General features: G+C 41.4%; 1 protein-coding gene across 1 annotated transcript in view; it reads right to left on the reverse strand.

Moving 5' to 3' along the window:
* The window catches only part of ST6GALNAC3 (ST6 N-acetylgalactosaminide alpha-2,6-sialyltransferase 3), a 576,243-nt gene extending 558,269 nt beyond the window's left edge, over positions 1 to 17,974 (reverse strand). The window contains exon 1 of the mRNA XM_047788617.1: positions 17,800 to 17,974. Coding sequence (XP_047644573.1) covers positions 17,800 to 17,817 — 18 coding nt within the window. The 5' untranslated portion in view covers positions 17,818 to 17,974. The remainder of the gene's footprint in view (positions 1 to 17,799) is intronic.
* Positions 17,975 to 24,324: the final 6,350 nt, after the last annotated feature.

The following is a 24,324-nucleotide window of genomic DNA, read 5'->3' on the forward strand; positions in this document are numbered from 1 at the left end:
TCTTTTTATTATTGGCTGGTCCTTAATTTGATAGATAAAACACCAAGCTCTGCTATAAACAAGCACGCTTAGAACTTTGGCACATTTTAATTTCTAGCATTCTATTTGAAATTCTGCCTGGGCAATCACTGTAGCAAATTCAGAATTCAAGTAATTTCTAAATACAAAGGACCATAATCAGAGTCTATCCAAGGACTCCAAGCACTCTAAAATAAGACAATAAAATATTCTTCTCTTTGGCTCAGTATCTCCAAAACATATAGTGATCTGTTTAAATCCTATTAGTGTTTCCCCATTTCTAAAGGATAAAGTCCACACTACCCAGTAGGACCTACATGATCCTTCATGATCTGATTCCAACTATATCACCTCCTACAGCTTCCAAAACCAGATCAGTGACAGCCATCTACAACTTTTCACTGTTCCCCAAAATGACCTGTTCCTTCATTCCACCGTATCTTTGCACCAGCTATTCTTTTTGCGGAAATTAACTCATTAAATTATTCATTTGTTTGTTGACTATCCTAGGCTAGATGTTAGGTACACAGGGATAAACAAAATAACCATGATTTTTGCCCTTTCAATCTTTCCACTGACAGGCAAATAAACAAATGTTTTCATGTATTCATATATTAAGAAAGTGTTAGGTAAACAATAAAAAAGGAAGGTTAACTGGGAACATCAAGAAGTTATATTTCATTGCTACAAATTATCAAAGGCCAGTCCAAGGCAGGAAACTTTACTTTGGGACATGAAAGGTGGGAAAAATTAGCATTAAAAACAACCTGCTGGCAAAGGAAGGCAGGCAGGGGAATAGCAACCCAAAGGCTCAGAAGCAGAAAGGAACTCGGCATGGTCCAAGAACTGGATGGAATGAAAATAAGCAGGGGACCAAGATGTAGATGGTTTCTCAAAAATAAGCGGGAGCAAGAAGAGCATGAGTACCGTGAGCCTTGAAAAGGAGTTGATTTTGTTCAAAGTGAAATAGAAAGCCACCAAGAGGTTTAAACAGAAAACTGACATGATCTGATTTACTTTTTAAAGATCACTTTGGCTTCCCCAGTGGAGTATTGGGGGGAAAGCGAAGAAGGGGAGAGCAGGGAGATAGGTCAAAAGGGAAAACTGCCTGGCATTTCCCACCCAGTCAGAATGATGGTCTGATGTGCAAATACAAATTCCATCTCCACAGGGAAACTAATTTCACCAGGTCTAACTTAATCTAGTGGGTCTTCTAAATGCCACTAATTCAAAAAGTCATTCTTTAAAGACTTTTTTTTTTTAACTCAAAGAATTTATTTTTTAACTCAGTGTATCTCAGGTCAGAAATCAACTTTTTGGAGTTCCCGTTGTGGTGCAATGGTTAACGAATCTGACTAGGAACCATGAGGTTGCGGGTTTGATCCCTGGCCTTGCTCAGTGGGCTAAGGACCTGGTGTTGCCGTGAGCTGTGGTGTAGGTTGCAGACGCGGCTCGGATCCTGCGTTGCTGTGGCTCTGGCATAGGCCAGTGGCTACAGCTCCGATTCCACCCCTAGCCTGGGAACCTTCATATGCCGGGGGATCGGCCCTAGAGAAGGCAAAAAGACAGAAAAAAAAAAGAAGAAATCAACTTTTTTTTTTTTTTTTGGCAGGTGGAATTTCCTAGGCCAGGGATCTAACCAGCACCTCAATAACAACCCAAGCAATCTTTTTTTTTTTAATCTCCAATAGCTCCTTTGAAGTGGATTGATTTGATATTGGAATAGATTTCAATAGTCATAAGCAATTCTCTGTACTAGGAGGTAGAACACCAAACTGGGGGCGGGGGTGGGGGGAGAATTTGTGGCCTTCTGAGTGATTGTTACATATACAGACACCAGAGCCAAACTGCCTGTCGTGACTTTAACTACTCTGCACCTTAGTTTTAGTTTCCTTATCTGAAAAATGGGGACTAAATCAGTGAGTAAGTTTAAAGTGCTAAGAACAGTGCCTGGCCCTTACCGCAGATAGTATGTTAGCTAATAACAGTAATTACAAAATAATATGGTAATTACACAAATTTTCTACTCACTAGCCACAGGACCCTGAGTAAAGAACCAGAATTTTCTGTAAGCCTCAGCCTTTCCTCCCAGGTAAAATAGATAGACAATAATAGTATTTTTCTAATGGGATTACTGAATATTAAAGGAAGTCTCATGTACATGCTTTAAATACAGTATCTACCCTAAAATGCCCAGAAAATGCTTGCTAATTATAAGCTATTATATTATTGTGGGCAAATTACAAATTGGTTTGTCCATGTATGAGTACAGGAATATTTTCTTTGGCCAAACTTCTGGATTCAAATCCTGCCCCCTCCTTTAATAGTTGTACAACCTTTGGGGAGATTACTTAGCCTCTCCAAGCTTCTATTTCCTCATGACATGGGATGGTATAATAATAGTCCCATTTGATAAGCTTGTTAAGGATTAAATGAGATAAGAAAACTATAAAGCCCAAACAGTGGCTATAAGCACTCAGTGATGTAAGCTATGGTAACAATTACTATTATTATTCGTACAGATCCTAATTTCCCTTCAAAAGGAATTAAGTCTTCAGCTTCTCTTTTATCTCCATCCCCTTTACCCTCCTCTAACCTGTATTACTTGGATTCTCTCTAAATGCTTAATAATAAACTTCTTCACAGGTTAAGAGGGGGAATAAAGGTTAAACACAGAGCCCTTTAACCTACACAAATCTGGAAAGTATATATAAAGTGAATTTCAATTGTTCTAATACAGAACTCTAGAGCAGTATTTGGTTTGGATGTCCTCTCTTTAAGTAAGATTTTAGTAACAAGGGTCCAAGATGGGTGACAGAAAAACATACCCTAATTTACCAACAAGTTAGAAGCAAAAATCTTGGTTAGCTCAAGCCCTCAACCAGGTCTCTAGGGTTAAACACATGGCAGAATTAAATAAACAAGCCAGCCAAGGAACTAGTAATTAAGTAGGTCTCTAGGGTTAAACACATGGCAGAATTAAATAAACAAGCCAGCCAAGGAACTAGTAATTAAGTATTAAACCAGGGTAGGAGAGAGAGAATCTCTTACTCCCCACTGAAAGAATGGAAGGAAAAATACATAAGAAAACAAGCATAAGGTGTCATGGCTTCAGGTACCTGCTGTGGCTGGTGAATGAGTTTTCTCTAAGAACTAGGGAGAAAGAAGGGACGACAAAGTTGAGAAGGCCAGCGGTAAAAGAGCAAACACGAGTAGTAGTAAAGTCAGCCTCTAGGCCATGGCAGAGGTGTGTGGGATGACGTCTATGGGCTGACACTGTGCACTGGAGATTGGCACTTGCCATCTGCCTCTACGTGGGCTGAAGCATGAGCCACTGCAGCTGCTAACCCTGAACACCCCCTGAAAGGAGCTCAGGGTGGAGATCAGGAGTGAGGCACTCTGCGCTCTGGGAAAACTGGCAGAACAGGTCTTCAGATGAGAAGATTTTATGAGCCAACTTCTTGCATCTCATCATATCTAGCAAAGCACTAAAATCCTTCATAGTGACGTCTACTCTTTGTGACCAGCAGTAATCTTCCATAAAATGTGTGCTTGGGTGCATGTACTTCCTCCTTCACCAAAATCACCTATCTACTGATATTTCCCCCGGCCTCTTTGGAGTGTTATTTCAGAGCTATCTGAAAGGCTGCCTCCTGGGCGATAGTCCTCATTTTGCCCCAAATAAAACTTAACTGCTCAACTTTAAAGCTGTGCATATTCTTAAAGTCGGCATCATGAACGCCACACCACTGGTTTTACACCAAAAGTAGAAAAGACTCACATTTCCCAGAAAATTCCTACTGGGATGGCTTATATCTGGGATTCTGCAAGGGGCTTTATCTGCTTGGCAACAGAGTTCTATAAGACTTCCCTGGTACAAAGCTGAGATTACTGTTCTGCTGTCCGCCAGTTCCACCATCCCCAGGTTCCACTCACCCCAGTGGACCGCTGTCCTCAGGTTCCACTGTCCCAGGTCAAAAATACTCAAAAAAAAAAAAAAAAAAAACCAAAAAAAACCAGAAAAACAAAAACCCAAACTCCAGAAACCTACCCAAAGCAAAACTTGAATGTGTCTGTGCCTGGTAATGATTTACATTGTATTTACAAGTATTTACATCAAATGTACATTGTATTAGTCATTGTAAGCAATATAAATAAGATTTAAAGCATATGTGGAAGGATGCACCTTAGGTCCCATGCAAATACTATGTCATTTTATATAAGGGACTTGAGCATCCTCAGATTTTGGAATCTGCAGGGGTGCTAGAACTAACAGGTAGGTAAGTGAGCATCTGGACGCCAGGGAACAACTGTACTAAGAGAGATCTCTGTAACACCTGTAATGGCACAAGGCTAGGAGGCCAAAGATGAGAGGTGAGAAATTAGAAAAATGAGCTCCACGATAAATAAAGGCAGAGAAATGGAGAGCCAGGAGGAAGCAAAAGGGAAAATTTTAGAGATTTATTTTCTTTTTTATGCCAATTCGAGCTTATAAGAAAAGATTAAATCAGCAGTTTCCAATGCTTTTTGTTACTTATTAAATCTCAAACAAGTCTATGAATCATCAACATGAAAAAAAAAAAAAAAAAAGCTATCATCTTTCACCAGGCTTCATTCTCCCCATTTCTAATCCTTAAATAATGACTTTTTAAATATGAGACTCACTAAGTCAACGATTAAGACAGTGACCTCTAGCACTAACACATTAACTTCCATGACCAAAGCCAGTACAATCTGACTACAGAAGCTGTTTCTGGCACCCCCAGGTCTCCTCATTAGCCAGCAGAGAAACTAGGGGCACAAAGTGAAAAAGGGGTTGACAACCAATCGGCAGGAACCAAATTTCCTGTTTTATAAATAATCATCAACTGATTCTGAAACCGATTTGAAAGAAACAGTTCGCAGAAATGCAAGACAGATGCCCCCAGCGACAGGTTCATTTCAGACCCAGTCCCTTGCTGCCAGACATGGAAGCACACGCATTTCAACATTCATGGTGGCCTGAGGCATCAGAAAACCTGGGGTTTAATGAAAACAATGGAGGTAGAAATCAAATGATTACAAGCCTAAAAAGCTAATTAGAATGCACTTGACGAATATTTCTAAATTGACTTAAATTTCTAGTCACTTTTTGTTGGGAAATACATGGGTTTAAAGCTTTCCATAAATCAGCAGCTATTTGCTGAGCAGGATGAAGTATGGTCGTGTTGCAGGAAGAGGGATTCCTTCTAGGGCCTGGGAGTGGGCTCTTGTCTAACACTCAAAAGAACTGTCGGAGGAGACACATGTGCCGACAAAACAAAAGACTTTAATGGCAAGGGGCTCCGGGGTGGAGAGCAGCAGGGGAAGTGAACCCAGGAGAACTGCTCAGCCATGTGGTTTGAAGTCTCCAGTTTTATGGGAATAGGATTAGCTTCCGGGTTGTCTCTGGCCAATCATCTTGCTCGGCCTATGCTTGGTCTGGCTCAGGGTCCTTCCAGGTGGCGCACGGATCTCTCAGCCAAGATAGATGATTCTAGCACCAAGGATCCTGGGAAGTTGCTCATCTCCTCTCTCCCACTGGCCCCTCCCAAATCCTCCCAGTTAGTCTTCAGGGCAGCATCAGGGCCTCCTGTTAAAAGTCAGCTCATGGCAGGGGCTATTATTGTGCCTGGCCAAGGTGGGCAGTCAGTCAATGGTCCCCTAACAGTAGGGCTACTTGAAGTGTGCTTGATCGAGATGGGCCTTACCAGCATCACCTGGGGGCTTGTTAGACATGTAAATTCTTGGACTCCTACCCAGACCTTTAGAATCACAAACTCTGGGGTGGGGCTTAGCAATCTCTGGTATAACAAGTCCTTCAGAGGGTCCCAGTGCAATTCAAGTTGAGCAGCACTGGGGTCAGCTTATCTGTGAGAAGCAGCAGACTTAGGGATCAAATTGTGGAGTCTGAACTCCAGGCCCACTGTGTGGCTTTGGGAAGTTACTTAACCTCTCTAGGCTTCAGTTTCCCCTGGCACATAGAATGCTTGGCTCCATGCTCATTCGATGTCCCTGATATTGACAGTGTGAGGTCCCAGATGTGAGAACCCTCACCGCCCCTGACCCTGGCACTTAGAGTCTACAGTAGGAACTCAAGAGTCCAGTGTAGGGGTTGACACACTTTATCCGTAAGGAAAAAGTAAATATTTAAGGCTCTGTGGGCCATACAGTTTACATGTTAACTTCTTGACTCTGCCATTATATTATGAAAGCACACAAAGACACTAAGAAACAAATAAGCATGGCTGTATTCTAGTAAAGCTGTATTTAGGGACACTGATATTGGAATTTCATATATTTTCACATCATGAAATCTTCTTTTGATTTTTTCCCAACCATTTTAAAATGCAAAACCCATTGTTACTTGCGAGCTATATACCAACAGCAACAGGCTGGATTTGGCCCAAGGGCTGTTAGTTTACAGACCTTGGTCTAGTGCTCTCACATCAGCAAAGTTGTTAAGCTATATGAACCAGAGTTTCCTTATCTGTCAAATGAAATTAATAATGTCCATCCTGCAATCCTGTTGTGGGATAACAGATATCTGTAAAATATCTGGCAGGCTGTCTGCCAGAGAGAAGGCACTCAGTAAATGGCACCTTCTGTCATTTATAATGAACTGTTCATCTTATGAAAAAAAATGCTAACACTCTATGATTCAGGAAGACTAGGTGGAGCAGGGCAGGAATACAAGGCAGAAGTGCAGGCAAGCAAAACAGAGCTGCAGGTTTACAAACCAATTTGCTCTAAAACACACATCTATGAGCACGTTGCTGGATTTACAGACATGCAAATAAGCAGTCAAAATAAGCAAACTGTACAAAGGAACTCCAATCACCTTACTCTCTTGACTTAAAAGAAGACATGTGGTTTATTCTGGATGTCTAAATTGCTGCCATATGTGCACCGCCCTCCTGGAGTAAAGGGACTATTCAAATAAAAATGTAGAAAGTCTGTCTCTGACCTCAAAGCCTCCAGGAGTTCACACTACCACACTGAGACCAAAACAGCACCTCCTTGGAAGAATTCACAGCTGCTCAACATCTGGGTGGGGGGGGAGCAATCAGGCTCAGGATATGGAAAAGCTGAGAACTTCCTTTCAAATGAAATTTCAAGGGGTCATCAAAGGCTCAAATATGTATCCCTGGTCTGGAATTCATTCTTTGCTCTTCATTTGCATTTGCTTTTTTTTTTTTTTTTTTTTTTGGTTGCCAAGAGTCTGACCAAGAGAGGTATCCTCTCCTTCTGATTCCTGGTCAGTAGGCAATCCTTTCCCCCAGCCACCCTTACACTGCCCTCAGCACCTCTAAGTTTAGCAGTCTCCTCTAGCTCTAAGGATGAATAACTGAACAAACATGATGTCCTATATAGCAGCCACTTGAAACATGGCTAGTATAACTAAGGAAGAACAACTTTTACTTCATTTTATTTTATTCAATTACTTTTAAAAACTGATAACCAATACAACTCTTGGAAAACTTTTAAGCATCTCTGGAGTAACTTATATATGTGAATCTACTTTTTTAATTGTACATTTTATAAAATCTAAATAGAGATCGAGTATTTGCGATGAAAATTTAGCATTTGAACTGAGATATGCTGTAATGGCAAAATACACACAGAATTTTGAAGACTAACGAAAAAAGAATATAAACAGCTCATTATTAACTTGATATTGATTACATATTAACATGAAAATGTTTTAGATATATTGGGTTAAAGAAAATATATTATTAAAGTAAATTCTGCCTATTTCTTTCCCCTTTTGGGGGGTGGGCACACCCATGGCATATGAAAGTTCCCAGGCTAGGGGCTGACTTGAAGCTGCAGCTGCTGGCCTACACCGCAACCACACAGGATCCAAGGTGTGACTGCGACCACACCACAGCTCATGACACCACCAGATCCTTTAACCCACAAAGCGAGTCAAGGGATCAAACCCTTGTCTTCGTGGATACTAGTTGGGTTCTTTATCACTGAGCCACAATGAGAACTCCCTTTTTGCTTTTTTTTTTTTTTTTGTCTTCTTGTTGTTGTTGTTGTTGTTGTTGCTATTTCTTGGGCCAATCCCTCGGCATATGGAGGTTCCCAGGCTAGGGGTTGAATCGGAGCTGTAGCCACCAGCCTACGCCAGAGCCACAGCAACGCAGGATCCGAGCTGTGTCTGCGACCTACACCACAGCTCACGGCAACGCCGGATCGTTAACCCACTGAGCAAGGGCAGGGACCGAACCCGCCACCTCATGGTTCCTAGTCGGATTCGTTAACCACTGCGCCACGACGGGAACTCCCCTTTTTGCTTTTTTTAATGTGACTCTTAGAAAATGTAAAATTGCCTACGTGGCCTGCATTATACTTCTACTGGACAGCATAGCTATACAGCATTAAATACAGGTATTATTGTTGTTACTCACATGCATCACAAAGCTAATGGGACTCAGAAACTGCAAGCCACAGTCTTCTTCCTACCCATCTCCTGGAGAATAGCCCTTCTCTTCTAGCTACCGTTTTCTCTGATCCATAAGGCAAACCCTTATAGAGAGAGACTTGCAGTTCTCCTTCTCTAGAGTCAGACACATTGTTGGGGCAGAAAACACCAAACACCACCAGGAACCAAAGCCCTGCTCTCCGCAGGTGTGTATCCCATTTGTCCCAAGGAGGAGACTTTTCCCAGCACAGTTATTCGCTCATTCCGATCCCTAAAATCTAAGATGAGGAGTTCCTGTTGTTGCTCAGTGGGTTAAGAACCCAACTAGTATCCATGAGGATGTGGGTTCGATCCCTAACCTCTCTCAATGCTTTAAGAATCCAGCATTGTGGTGATGTGTGGTGCAGCTCTCAGATGTGGCTCGGATCCCACACTGCTGTGGCTGTGGTGTAGGCGGACAGCTGCAGTTCCAATTCAAGCCCTAGCCTGGGAACCTCCACATGCTGTAGGTGCGGCCCTAAAAAGACAAAAAAAAAAAAATCTAAGACGAGCTCCACGTGCACATCTTAATCCCACATTATGACTCCTTCCCAGTGCAGGACATATACATTTTACTTACAATTTCTTTGTGATCATGATCTTCTCAGAACAAGATGCAAATACAGTTTTCATAACAGACCAAGTTTTCCTTTTGTGTCTGATAAATGCACAGCTAATAAATTCCTTAGGAAACCAAATAGCTTTTGAAATTAGAGAGAAGTCCCTTCCAGGCAAGAGTTTTCAAACCTGAATAAATATTAAGACATGACTGAATGAACATGGGTGCATATTTATATTTACTATGTATATGCTGAAACACACACCTTTTTTTTAAAATACAAACACTAGCTCGACTTAAGTACAAAGATCTCTCTTTTCCTGGCCCCTTAGCAAATTCTTCAAGAGTTAACTTTCCCCCACTTTCCCAAGTACCGGATGGTGTGAGCCCCCAGCCCTCGTCATACAGGAAATGAGATAGAGGCCTGGGGATAGAGCATATGGGCAACAGCTTCTCTGAGAATGTCCCTTACCCCAAGGCGGCTGTTTATTGAAGTCTCTGGATCCCTTAGGCCAAGATTTCTGACTTTAAATCAAGTGAAAATCAGAACCAGAGCCTACTCTCAATTCTTGAGGTTGAAGAGGTAAGAAAACAACAGTAAAAGCACAGATAATTGCTTTATCTCTATGAGCCATTTTCTTTACTTTCCTGCTGACAAACCTTAACAAACCTGCTAACAAGGAAAGGAATTAACCAGTTTGGGGTTTAGCTCCTCTCCCTTTCCAGGCAACAAGATGCATACAAGGTGTACCTCGGAGTAGCCAGGGACCGACAGGATCTGGATAATCCATAAATTGAAATAATGAGCCTTTTAATAACCAGGAGCTAACTGCAGCTTTCTGTAATGGGATCCTGGTAGCACCTATAAATCTACCCTCTCCAATTAGAAAAGGGCCTTCCTCCACTTTTCTCTAAATCCAGGAAACAGAGAACCCATCCAGTTCCCAAGCCTCAGGCACAAGCATGTGTTATTTTCCCACAAACAGATAAACATTTTCCTCCTGGGGCAGAGATATCGTAACTTTCCCCAGTCATCTGCTGGAAAGCTTAATGAGTTCCCTCTGCTTTCCTCAAATATAAATCCTTCTTTCTCCCACAGGTCCCCAAGACAGGTTTCCTTGATTCAAGCTGTTATCTGATTATTAATAATACTAATAATAGTTTTGCCACATGTGTACAGCACATTCTGCTTTGCAAAGTTCATTCAACGATCTTCGTCTCTTTTGGACTCCAATACCACCCCAGGGGGGATTCCTGGTTGGGAAGCCTGTGGCTTATATGATCTGTTGGTCTCTTTAAGAAAGAGCATATAAAATTATAAATACAAAAATGCCAGAACCTCTTCCCAGAGCCTTGGAGGGCCCCTGAAGCTTGGGCTAAGGGTAAATCCAACCCTGTATCACTCCTCTTTTTCACTCCCACCTTCCAAGGGACATAGGGGTTTCTCATGAAAGGGGGGTATGGTCATATGACTTGCCCAGGGTCAAAGGGCTATTGGTGGGGAGTTCCCGTTGTGGCTCAGTGGTAACAAACCCGACTAGAATCCTTGAGAATGTGGGTTCAATTCCTGGCCTTGATCAGTGGGTTAAGGATCTGGTGTTGCCTGAGCTGTGGTGTAGGTTGCAGACATGGCTCAAATCCTGCGTTGCTATAGTTGTGGTGTAGGCCAGCAACTACAGCTCCAGTTTGACCCCTAGCCTGGGAACCTCCATATACTGCATTTTCAGCCCCAAAGAGACAAAAAAAGGGCGGAGGGGGCTATTGGTGTCAGAGGCAGAATTAGAACCTTCATTATTTCCCCTCTTATTTATCTGTGGCCTGTCTATATCCTCTAGTTCCTCTGTCACAAAGGAGACTCCGAGGAAGGAACACATAAAAATAACCCAGCTAAAAGCAATCCCCACCAGGAGGATGTTAGAAAGCTGTCTAGACTGAGTTTGGCCCCAGGGAGAAGATGGTGAAATAAACTCAAAGACCCTACCAATGGTCATTGAATTGGCACTGAAGGTAAAAGACACACTATACCACCCCCCCAGAGCTGAGGTTAACCCCACCTACAGCACTTATTAACCAGAGGACCTGGGACAAGTTACTTAGCTTCTCTGAACCTCAGTATCTTCGTGTATAATAAAAGTTCACATGAGAGGATATATGTAAAGCACTCAGCACAGGACTCAACCTAAACACTCTAGGTGTTCAATAAAGAGCAACGGTTATCATTGCTGTTGTTTTCGGTTCATCCAAAGAGCAATGCTTTGGCACAAGCAACTCATCCCCCAAAGAATGCTAAGGGAAGTTGAAAAGGCATGTGCTCAGTCATCAAAAGCCTAAAAATTAGCAGGGTAGCTACTGAGACTTGAGCATTCCTTGGGCAGCAGAAAGAAACATCACAGCAGAGTTATTAAACAAAGTGCCTTGTCTGTTCTACTTGCCGGGGTTATCTTAGAGTTTCAGGCTTGCAATCTGTGTACCTGGGAAGTTCCTGTAGTTTTATTCTCAGTGAAGCCATATTATTTGCCAATCCTTGGAGAACCCATACTTTGAGAACCACAAATTGTGGTTGTGGGTGTTGGGGTTTTTTGGTCTTTTTTTTGTTTGTTTTTGCTTCTTTGTTTCTATTAACCCAGGGAACCAAAATGATCATTGCAAAATTAACCTGGGGAATTTATACTTTTCTTCTTTCCTCCTTTGAGTCTGGGTCTCTCTTCTCCTCCCTCCAGATTTCAAATTGGCTCCAGATTTTATATGAGAAGCAATAACAGATCTAAAAGAAACAAACTGAGAAGGAATTTAAGGAGCAAACTAACTGATGAACTCTAATCTGCTCGCTACAGGTTTGAGTGAAAAATCCATGCTATACCCAAGAAGAATTCAGCCATTCACAGAGGAGGTCAGGTCAGGCTGATGTCTATATTTGGCATCTCAAAAAAAAAAAAAATTACATCATTTATACATTCAACATTTAGGGAACACTTTACCCAGAGTCTAGCTAGTTGTTACAGATTATCGAGTTGAATAAAACAAGGCTTTTTCTGCCTCCAAGATTCAATTAGGTAACTGCCAACACCACCGCTCATATATTTTCACACACCTGTCTTCTCACTGAATCTGTAATTTTTACTTAGGGCAAGAACAGTGTTCATTTACATATGCTTAGTAAACACTAGCTGATGATTTACTAAAGGCTCCTGTGCTTTATGAGTTCATAGTGAAACAAAAGAGTTGAGCATATAAATAGCAAATTAAGATAACAGGGTAATACTGATGCTACAGAGAAAAGAGCCAAAGCATGGGGCCACAAAGGAAGCCTGCTGAGGCAGGGGTAGGCGTGACCGCAGATGTGACACTGAAATAAGAGTTGAAAGATAAGGAGAACTCTATCAGTGGAGGAAAAGCGATAGTAGAGGGAATTTCCTGCAGAGGAAACAACATGTACAAAAATAACTAATAGCTAATAATTATCAAGGACTTGGGAGTTCCCATCGTGGCGCAGTGGTTGATGAATCTGACTAGGAACCATGAGATTGCGGGTTCGATCCCTGCCCTTGCTCAGTGGGTTGAGGACCCAGCGTTGCCGTGGGCTGTGGTGTAGGTTGAAGACACTGCTCGGATCTGGCATTGCTGTGGCTCTGGCATAGGCCAGTGGCTACAGCTCTGATAGGACCCCTGGCCTGGGAACCTCCATATGCCATGGGAGCGGCCCAAGAAATGGCAGAAAGACAAAAAAAAAAAAAAAAGACTTGTTATATGTTGAGTTCTATTCTACAGAAATTAGCTCATTTATTCCTCATAACCTTAAGAAGTAGACACCATTTTTGCTCCTATCACACAGATGAGGAAACTGAGGCTTAGAGATTTCACTGCTGGACCAGACTGATCTGACACCAGAGCTCAGGTTCTCAATCCCTAAGATACATTCCAGGGGCACAGAGCCATGAAAGGAGATGCTAAAACTAGAGATTTGGGATGCATTTGGATAAGTGTCTGGATCATGGTTAAGGGAGTAGTAGGTGGTGAGGCCAGATACATGAACAGGGGCCAGACTCTAAAGGAACCTGAATGCCAAGCTAAATAGCTGGATTTATCCCACAAGGATTGGGGAGCCAAGACAAGTATTTAAGTCTACAAATGGATTGATCAGCACTGCACTTTAGCACAATACTCTGAGATAATGTGGAAGGTGAGCAAGATTATGAGGAGCCAGAAGGAAAGGAGGTTATTTCAAAAGGCGAACTAAATACTAGGTTCCGGACAAGGCAGAGAGAATAAGGATAGAGAATAATGGGCAGATTTGAGAGACCTTCCTAAGACAGAAATTGATGCAGTAGGGTGAAGTATTAGGACTGGGGCAAGGTGGGGGAGAGAGTAAATGTGAGCACACCAAGCCCATAACTTGATATCAACATTCATCCAATTTCCCATCAGTCAAGATCAATGTCAAACAAGGACAGGTGACTGGTAGAGAAGATACCAGCTTAGTCATATACCTTTTGTGTTACTGTCTAACTCCTTCAAGTTCCCAGTCTCATCAAACTGGCAAAACCATAGTCTTCTCCAAGGCAGAAATAATTCACAAGTGGCTTGTGTCCACATGTCTACTCAGTGTCCATTCACTGCAGAACTGAATATCAAAAAAAACCTTAATACACCTCACTAAATATTTGTTAAACACCAAAGTTACATGACATACTGTTCTCCAAAAGTAACTGCTGACCAAAGGTAGAAATTATAAAAGAAAATAGGAGCAGGTTTTATTACATAAAATTTTAAAGTATCTATAATTTATAAAAGATAATGGTTTCTATAACTTTAAAAGTTCTACTTTACTAGTAAAAGTTTTACTTTACTAGTTTTACTTTACTAGTAACCAAATATATACAATATATTAAATACCTTTCTGGTCTATCAATTTTTAAAGCCTTAAAACAACGCATGGAAAGAGACTGGCCCTAGATTTGATTGTTCACAGTGATGCAGCTCCCCAGGAGAGCTGTGTAACCAAGAGCACAGCCAAAAATGAATCTTCAAAGGGCTGAGGTTGTTGTTAATGCAGTAAACTAGCCCATCCTAGCTAACGTGTGGATTTTCCCATTTAACCCCTAGAACAACCCAGTGAGGAAGGCATGATCATTCCCATTTCAGAAACTGGAGCCTTCGAGTCAAGAAACTTGCTTGTGGTGATACAATTAGAAAATGGTGGATCCACAGTTAAAACCCACATATTTCTGGTTTTTGAAGCCCATGCAATATGGAGTGAGTATATATTCCACAATTAAATGATTACTGAGGGCAGAATGAGCCCTTAGATTAAACACTACCTTGAGGAGATATTTTGTATGCCCCCAAACATTTAGTGCCATGGGATAGGCTTTTCCTCTTAGCTAGTCAAAGATTCCTATTTGGGATCACTATTATAGGCAATAATGATATGTTAATCAACCCCTTTATATCTCAGTTTTCTTATATGTAAAAATGGATAATAAGATCTACCTCAAAAATCTGTTGAGAAGATTAGATTTTCCACACAGAATAAAGTCAACCCTGTCTCAAAAGTTATCCTTCTGAAAATACAAGCTCCATCACAGTAAATCATATTCGGTCTTCAAAACGCACCCTCAATACCGTAAGCGGGAAGCCTGTCTTGATTATCCAATTAGAGGGCTCACTGCTCTCCTACTCCATGCTTCTATTATACCTTCCATAGCCCTGCTATTCTTCACATTGTAACAAAGACATTCATTTACTTAACTATCCCCCTTGATATGCCGAAAGCCAGTTGAGAAAGGAGTCCATGGCTTATTCACTGTGATGCCAACGCCAAGATCAGGGTCAGCATATGTCAGAAAATATTTCATTGAGGAGTTCCCGTCGTGGCACAACAGAAACAAATCCGGCTAGGAACCAAGACGTTGTGGGTTCGATCCCTGGCCTCACTCAGTGGGTTAAGGATCCGGCGTTGCCATGAGCTGTGGTGTAGGTCATAGACACGGCTCAGATCTCACGTTGCTGTGGCTGTGGTGTAGGCTGGGGCAACAGTTCCGATTAGACCCGTAGCCTAGGAACCTCCATATGCCGCAGGTGCAGCCCTAAAAGGACAAATGACAAAAAAAAAGAAAATACTTCATTGAAAATAACAACAGGATAACATGTGACCCTCACGAAACCCTGTCAGGCATTGAACAACTTGGGGAAACTGAGGTTCCAAGTTGCAGTGACTGTCTAAAATCATATGCAAGAGACCAGGCTTGTACTGTACCTGAGTCTCTGGATTCTCCACTCCACCACGCATGGCCTTTTAAAGACAAGGAGAAAAGGCCCACCACAGGTCATCAAAACCATCGCTGCACAAAGGTACTCTGTTTCTCAAAGGTGGTTAAGGATTCCGAATGGTATTAGGGCATCTTAGAAAGTCATCACCTGAGAAAGTACAGGAAATAGAGCTAAAATATAGAGAAGGTTGGAAGATCTGGGTCTAAATCCAGGCTCATTCTTTAACTCTGTTCACTTGGGCAAATCTCTTAAATTCAGGAGCCTCAGCTTCCTCATCTGTAAAATGAGGTTTTAAACAATGATACTCACCTTATACGGTTTGATGTAAGAATAATAATTATATGAAACGGGGAGTTCCTGTTGTGGCAGCAGAAACGAATCTGACTAGTAACCATGAGGTTGCAGGTTTGATCCCTGGCCTTGTTCAGTGGTTAAGGATCTGGAGTTGCCATGAGGTCGAATATGCAGCTAGGATCCTGCATTGCTGTGGCTGTGGTATAGGCCGGCAGCTGTAGCTCCAATCAACCCCTAGCCTGGAAACCTCCATATGCCATGGGTGTGGCCTGAAAAAGCATAAAAAAAAAAAAATAATTATATGAAACAGGTTGAGAATATATTAAGGATTAATTCAATCATAGTTATATTTCAGAAAAGAAATAGTATATATGGAATGCCTATGCCATAAAATAATTTTCATATATTATTTCATCTCTACAGCAACCCAGTAGAGTATAAAAACCCTGTGATGCTATCACTTTAATCTTACACTGAGGAAAATGAGACTCAGAGACATTTAAGTAACTTGTCCAAGTTCACACAGGTAGCACTTAGCAGAACCTGCTTTCAGACCAAGGTCTTTCTGAGTCCAAAGTCTCAGTCTCTGTTCTTTGCAGTTTACCTGCCTGCACCCCAGATAAGTTCCAGTGTAGAAAAAATAAGGAGGAATCAGATATGCCCCAAATGTCTGAGGTCAGTGTGAGGGACTAGAAAGGAAAGATTGGATCACATTCACATGTAGCTTGGGATGTGTATGAAAAATGTTTGGAACATGTGCAAGATGAGGCAGGGGAGAAACCAAAAGGGAAGAAGACAGCCAACAGCAAATGTCATGCTCCTCAACTTCTCTTTCAGCTAATAACACAATAAATAGTAGAGATGACTCATAATCATATTTCAGTCCTTGTGCTAGGAGTCTCCAAGGTAAAAATCCCATATTGTAATACCAGTGTGTTGTTTCCTCTTGATCTTACTACCATTATGTCCCAGAAAATGTTCCAAAACCTAACAGAGGAAGTTCAGAAAAAATCACAGGAAATATCTAATCTCCTTTACTCTAAGAAATGGAAACAAACTCTTCAAGGTTAGTCTCTTATGTGCATCATTAGCATCAAGGCATGTTGGAAGAGGATTCAGGTAACTAATAAAGCATAGATGGCTTCAAATCATCCTACAGAAAAACAAAAGCTCTTTCACAATAGCATAACAAAAAAACTTGATTTCTGGTGTTTTCCTTTGTCACACAGCTCCCCTAAACTTGGAACAAATATGCCTTTGCATTCTCCAGTCAATGCCCAGGAAACTTTCATGCTGTAAATGTTTTGAGTCATGCAGTCAGCAGTCAGGTTAGGCACAAGTAGAAATGGCAGCACAGAAAACCAAACCAAACAAACAAACAAAACTCTCCTTGGAATAAAAAGTTCTCAAGTGAGGCACCATACCAAGTTCTCCCACCTGATGCCACAAGGCTGTGAACCTAGAAAGATGCATAGTCCAGGCTTAGAACGCAAACTTGGAGAAAGAAAACAAAGAAGGGGTGGCTGAGCAGACTCTGATAGGGAGTGAAATAATCCTGCCTGTTTAAATTTATAAGGACGGTTTGAAATTCTCTACTAATACATCCATCCTCTTGTGAACTTTTCCGAAGTAGAACTAATGGCATAGAAGTTAGCAGATCTCACAGAAAACTCATTCCTAAGGGACTACCTGTAAACTCAGAAGTTTCTGTCTTCACGTGATCAAATGCTCAGCAGAACCCCCTCTTGCTCACTCACCGGCATTCAAAGTGCTTTACCCCTCAGCACCAAAACCCCCTGTGCCCAGCCTTTCCTCTTCTCTGCTTGGCCCCAGAAAGGCCTCAAGCAATAGAGCTGCGGGACCCGGGGGAGCACCCCTCCCCTCCCTGCCATCCCCATTATTCGGCACACAGCCCTGTTCTCCCCTGGAGCCAACAGTCTGCAGCTCCTTCAATGCAGGCGCGAGCAGGCAAGAATAGTGGGAAGAGAAGCTGTGCCAGCTGCATGTTTCAGAATCTCCCTCCATATGCATTTGCCAAAGGAACAAAAAGAAAATCAACGCCAGGAAGACAACTGAGATGAGGATGCGGTGGGACCGCGGCTGACTCCGTGCCTCTTAGCAGCAAGAGGCTGGCCAACCACGCGTCCGAGCCATAGATACGAGTCGTTACCTTCAGGATGCAGGCCATGGCGCTCCGCCGGCCCTCCTGCCACCAAGCAGCCGGCGCGCCTGGGTCAGGGGCAGTCCCGGCGGCAGGCTGGAGGTTGGTACCGCTGCAGGACCTCTCCAGCCCACATTCCCGCAGATCCTAATAAGGGGACCGCGGTGCGAGCTGCGCGGGCACAGGCCCCGCCTCTTGGGTCGTGGCCCCGCCCCCGACCCCGTCAACTGGCTGGCGGCCTGCGTGGGCCCGCCCCCAGGTCACGTGCCGTCCCTGGCGCCGGCGGCTGACTCTCAGTGCTTGCTACTTTTCCTTTTTTTTTTTTTTTTTTTTTTTTGTGAACATTCTGTAGTTCATCGTATATAAAGTCGCTCATCAGCGACCAGGGAACTGGGTCCCTCTGGGGAGAGAGAGCGGCCTTTTCTTCTCGATTTGGTCTCCTCTAACGGATCAGAGAACGCCTAGCAGACACTTCACACTTTTTAAAAAGTTAAGTGGGTTTGGCTACATCAAAGGATTCTTCAAAAGTAGCAAATCAGATTCTAACTGAGCCGTTTAAGGATAGAGCCTTCACTCTACTTTAAAATTCTTTGATGGCCTTATATAAAATTAACAATTTGCTATTAATAAAGGAGCACAAATACCTATCGCCGAAAGATGCCACAAACTGTATACTGTGTATGATATATTTTGTTTGTAAGTACACATACACACTATGCACACGTATATATAATACATTGCTCCATCTTGCTTTAAGCATATGTGTTTATGAAAATTTTATGTATACAGCAATATACTGTAAATAGAAATACATATGTATAGAAATACAGTATATTCTCATATATACGTTAATTGTATATGTATATAAATTGTAAGCATGTGTGTGCACACGCACAGGACTTTGCCCTTTCCTGCTACAAGTTTAGAATCTGAAGAATCTGTAGCAACTTCAGTAACAAGGTTAGATCTAAACTTTCCTGCTAGGATTGGAAGTCCAGAGAGGCAATTTTTTCACCTCCAGCCTGAACCTTCTGATGCTAAAGCAAAGGGTGATACGGTAGCTGTGCCTAAGAAGCTGGAGGCTATGGAGAAGATACTTTTGGGTCCTCTCTACCTCTCCTCAGCAGGCCCCTTGAGTGAAAATCAACAAGGAAAGCCCAATTCCCAAGCAAGAACCAGCCAAGAGAAGCAGAGTTATTTCTGCAAGGAAAGTAACATCACACACATAGCAGGAAAAGGGAGAGAACATCCTGTGTATATACACAGATTTCCATCACTTGGTCTGTCAGATAAATCTTAAAACCAGGCCCAAAATATTTACCCAAAAGAGGTTTCACTTGCTGGAAGCCCAGTCTAGTTTGCCTACATGGAGTCAGAAAAAGCACTGTGGGCTGCTGGTGGCTGTGACGTCGTGAGATTGGCTCACGAACCACAAGGCAGAAACTCCCAGCTTTCAAGGGATCTGGTGTTTTCTTGATGAGAACACTCAGCATCCTGAGAGAGCAGGAGGAACCTTGGGGAAAGGTTTGGAAGGCCGAAACTATGGAGGAACTACCTGCTCCCAAAGGAACCTCCTCTTTTCAGGCTTCCTGAGGGACCACCCTTCTCTCCCACGCCTTCCTCCAGCCCCTCCGACTGCTTCAGACATTTGTTATATTTCCAGTCAGAACACCTTGATCATGATTGTATATTTTAAACCACTGCTTCCGCTCATGGTCTTTAGTGTGTCTTGAAAACTCAGAATTTCATTCATTTATGAATTCAACAAACCTTTATTAAGCTACTACTAGAAGAATGAACCTTTTTTGAGCTACCACTAACTGTAGGAAAGAACCTTTACTGAGGTATTACCAGACCTATCAGAGATGAGAGAATGATTTCCATGGTCTCTAACAGCATCTCAGTTTCACTTAAGTGGGAAAGACAAGAGGTACATGATGACATAAGGTGGAAAGGTCCTTAACCAAAGTGGAAGCAAAGATCAAAGGAAAGAAGGACTGGGTGGCAGGTGGGAAATGCAAGGGTGGGCAAAGCCCTCTTTCTCCATCCAGAAAGTCTGCAGGTCTGGGAGACACCACAGCAGACCCCAGTGAGCAACCCTGCTGAACACTTCCTTGCTGGGTGATCTTACCCAAGCTTCTTAAGCTCTCTTTAATCTTTAGCTTATATAGTAATTTATAGTTCTTTGTGAAAATTAAATGAGATAATGCTTGTAAATCCACTCAATCACTGCCATTATGAACATTCTCAAATGATAGCTTGTAGGAGAGCATCGATAGGATAACTGCCATTCTTCTTGGGTGTCTCAGAAAGATAAGCACTGATGAGGCAAATATTTAGCATCTTGTGACTTGCATATACCACAGGGAGGGTTCTACTGGCTCCTTTGGTCTTGAGTCTGGATCTCTCAATGAAATTCCCACCCATCCAAGTCCACACTTCCCAAAATATTTTTTATTAGCATCCACAAATTGTAACTAAATATAGAAAGGAAATGTACTTTTAATAACCTGGAAACAAATTCCATCAACTGTAAAATAAATCTGGACCAGAAGTTTTACAAAATAATATTAACAATCACTGTTTCAGCTGGACAACAATTGAAGGGAAATAAAAACAGATTCTGAACCTACCAGGGAATGCAAGTACAGCCAGTTGTGCAGGCAGATGGGGGCTGAGAGGAACCCCATCCTGGATGGCCAGGATCTTTTTTGGTTTGTTTTGAAACTGGCCAAACTACAGGGATAGCTGAGTCTAGTCCATAGATGTAGCACATTTTCCTAAGTCTCGAGTTATATGACTTAAAGCAAAAAGCTCATTTCCAAAAATTATAATAACAAAATGGAGGCACCATGCCATTATATGCAATATGCTACCTGAAACTCACAACATCCATAAGAATGTTGTCATTCTCAGCTGGTAAGTGGGGCAGGGGTGGGGAGAGACAGGGATTTGAACCCAGGTAGTTGCTTCCATATCTGCCATCTTAACTGCTACACTCAGCTGCCCAGTATGTCAGGAGCCCAATCTTTACCTTGTGACACCATTCAAATTTAGTCTACTGTCTTAAATTTGATAATCAGAAAACCTAGAGTTAAGTATATATCCTAGCTAGGATACATACTAGGATATAAAACCTAGGGCAAGTATGTAAGTATGTGGAAGATAGATACATTCTATCTTTCTGCATGTACAAGACAGGAATATTCACTTGTATCTATCAACCCCCAGCTCCTGGAATCTGCTTTAACAAAGACATGCACATTCCTTCCAGGTCTCTCCTAAAACCAAGCTGTTACCACCTTCTGTCCATGAGAATTTCCTCCAAACATAAACATAGACTCTCACTGCTGTATCTCACCTATAACATGGGGCCCGTCATGTCCTAGCCTGCCAGCCCTTACTTCCTTCATGGTAAGATCCTTGGGGCCTGGCCCTATCACTACATCAGCCTCCTGAGGGCTCTTCTTGGCTCTAATAGATCCATCTTCCTTTTCCTCATGAGCTTTTCACCAGTGAGATTTTAACGTGACTTAAGGCTGAGACCTCATGAGTTATGACAAGTCTTGGGCTAAAATGTCCTATTTAAATTCAGTTTTGCTTCATTGTAAACAGTTCCATTACCAAGTAATTCTCTGAGTTATATAGTTTCCTGATAGAAATAGAATTAAAATGCAGACTCTCATAACATTTCCAATTTCATCTTGCACACATATTAATTTAATATATTTGTATTCAACATAGAATCATTTATTAAGGTTTTAATTGGATCTCAATTTTTCCCATCTAAAGATTTTAAATGAATTCCAGATATCATAAAATTCTTCTTGTCATCCACTACATAAATTATGCTTCTATAGGAGACTGAGACTGGAAGATTCATTATACAATGTTATGGGAAAGTCATTTTTTGACATCCTGAGCCAGGATAGGAAATGATTTTGTCTAGAAACCATCACACTGTTACAATGTGACCTAGGAATTTTTTCATATCCTAAAGCACATGTTTATCTGTCCATGTCCATGTCTATATCTGTAACTATATATGTATCCAAGTATCTCTATGGCTGAACACTTTTAGGTAGATATTTATGAGAATACATTGACATGTAAGTTAAGCTTTTTCCCCCTTCATTTAGGGTAGAAAATCATTCCAAAATATCATCCATTTTGCATTCCCAAGACTTGAGCCTACTGCTTTTTCAGAGCTTTACACAGTTCTAATCCAGAATTCATCATTATCCCTGACTATACTGATACTTATCTGGGATTAACTCCAAAACAAGTTATGCATGATTTAAAACTGCATTTTAAAAATATTATATCTTTCCTCATTCTCTCTTAATGTTCTTCCTTAACTTCATCTCAGCTCTACTCTATTAAAGTTCCTATCATTTCCCAAAATATTTTTTAAATGAACCAAAAAAAAAGATGTCTGTAATTAAAAGAAAAAAATCTGAAGTTATTATTTTTACCTAATTTTATTACCAAGAATGTAGGTTTTAACAAGATTTAGTTTCCTTAAAGAATTCCCCCTAAGATTTTTTAAAAACATCATCAACTAGGGAGTTCTCTTGTGGCACAGCAGATTAAGGATCCAGCATACTGACTGTGGCAGGTTGGATTGCTGCTGTGGCACGAGTTCAATCCCTGGCTTGAGAACTTCTGCATACCATGGGTGTAGCCAAAAAATAAAAAATAAGTAAAATAAAATAAAATAATAAAAATTAAAAGACATAATCAACTGAAAGCGAACATGGCTGGAAGCACTGGTATGTCATTTGAATTTGATTTGTATTGGATTTCTCCAAGGCTATTGAAGCCTCTGTCATTAATTGAGTCTGATATTTCTTAACCACATTTACCAGAGTTTGTTTTCTTTTTATTGCGAGGTTCTTGCCATGTGTGTTTCTCTATACTCTTCTTAGATTTCAGCCTTCAATGAGGCTTAGTGACATGCTGCCTTAAAATATTAGAGAGGAAACTTGGTATTTGAAATGCATCCATGGTGTTAGACAGGGGGAGTCTAATACTTGGCCTCCTTCTGCCATTTTTTTCTCTAATGAATTGGCCCTCGAAAACTCTTTGGAGAGAGCTTTTTTTTTTTTTTTTTGCTAATTCTTTGTGTGATTACACCACCCCCCCCCACCCCGCCGCTGCCCCAGTTTTTGTATCTATGTCTGAGCTGTTGCAGGGAAGTTAAGCGAAGAAAAATGTCATGCAATCCAAAGACAAAAGGTTCATGGAGGAGTCATCTAAAAACACTCTTACAAAAGCCCCACAACACAAAGTATTGCTTCATGTCCAACAGTGTCAAAATCTGTAAGAGCTGCTCACAGCACACCTGTGAAGCAGGTGTTAGGAAGCACAACCTTAGAAAGTCAGGGGACACTTCCTATACTGAAATGTCATTCATTCTTTTGAAGAGCAACAAATATAAAGCAACAGTGGGATTAGGACTAGAAAACTGTTGTTCATTGTTTTTGATTTAATAAACATTTGCAAGCACAGGTGATGTGTTTAGGCAGCAGAGACAGCTTGGCTTCCTCCTATATTCAAAATCTTCAAGGGTTCCTCATTAATCTCCAGAGCTGGGGATGTTTATAGGCCTGCTGACATTCCTTTCCTTATTATTGCCCATTATTCTCTTACACCCAAACTTTGTTAGTAATGATCTACATAGTGAATATTTTAGACTTGGGGCCATTCGTTCTCTGTCACAACTACTCAACTCTGCCATCGTAGCACAAAAACAGCCATGGACATAAACAGACGGTGAGTGGCTATGTGCCAAGAAAACTTTATTTATGGCTACTTTATTTACGAATGTTTAAATTTTATATAATTTTCAGTGTTAGGAAATGTTGTTCTTCTTTTTTTTTTTTTCAACCATCTAAAAATGTACAATTCATTCTTGATTCATCAGGTATATAAAGATCGCAGGCCAGACTGGGCCCCAGAGTGGTTTGCCAACCTCATCTTGATCTTTGCACTATTCATTCAGCCAGATTTCACCATCCTTCAAGTCTGAATCAAATCCCATTTGGCCTTACTTCCTGCATAGATCACAAGCATCCTAGCTTATTTTTTTCCTTTGAATCCTTCACCTCTCTGCACCCCAAGCAAGGAAACACAGCCACTCTAAAGTGACAACTAAGAATGCCAAGTGAGAAGGTGTTAGCAGCCACAAATATATAAAATCAAACTATACTTTAAATTAAAAAATTAAAATAAGTAAATACATAAATAAGTAAAATTGAAAATCAGATGGTCCTAACATTTTGGACACTACTCAAAAGATTTTGAGAAGAAAATTTTGGACGTATTAGTAATCCCTCCGCCACATATGATATTCTTAGTTCATCTTATATTTTCTATAAGGCATATAGAAGATTATCTTAGTCTTTATTTTTTTGAATCAACAGAGTGATTACATGATTTAGATGGATTTTGCAGTCCATGTTTAAAGACAAGAGTGGCCTATAATTACTGTTGTGGGTGTGCTCAGTTGATTAAGGAATCAGTGATGCTTTT

This window comes from Phacochoerus africanus, chromosome 8 (assembly GCF_016906955.1).
Source record: "Phacochoerus africanus isolate WHEZ1 chromosome 8, ROS_Pafr_v1, whole genome shotgun sequence".
NCBI lineage: Eukaryota > Metazoa > Chordata > Mammalia > Artiodactyla > Suidae > Phacochoerus > Phacochoerus africanus.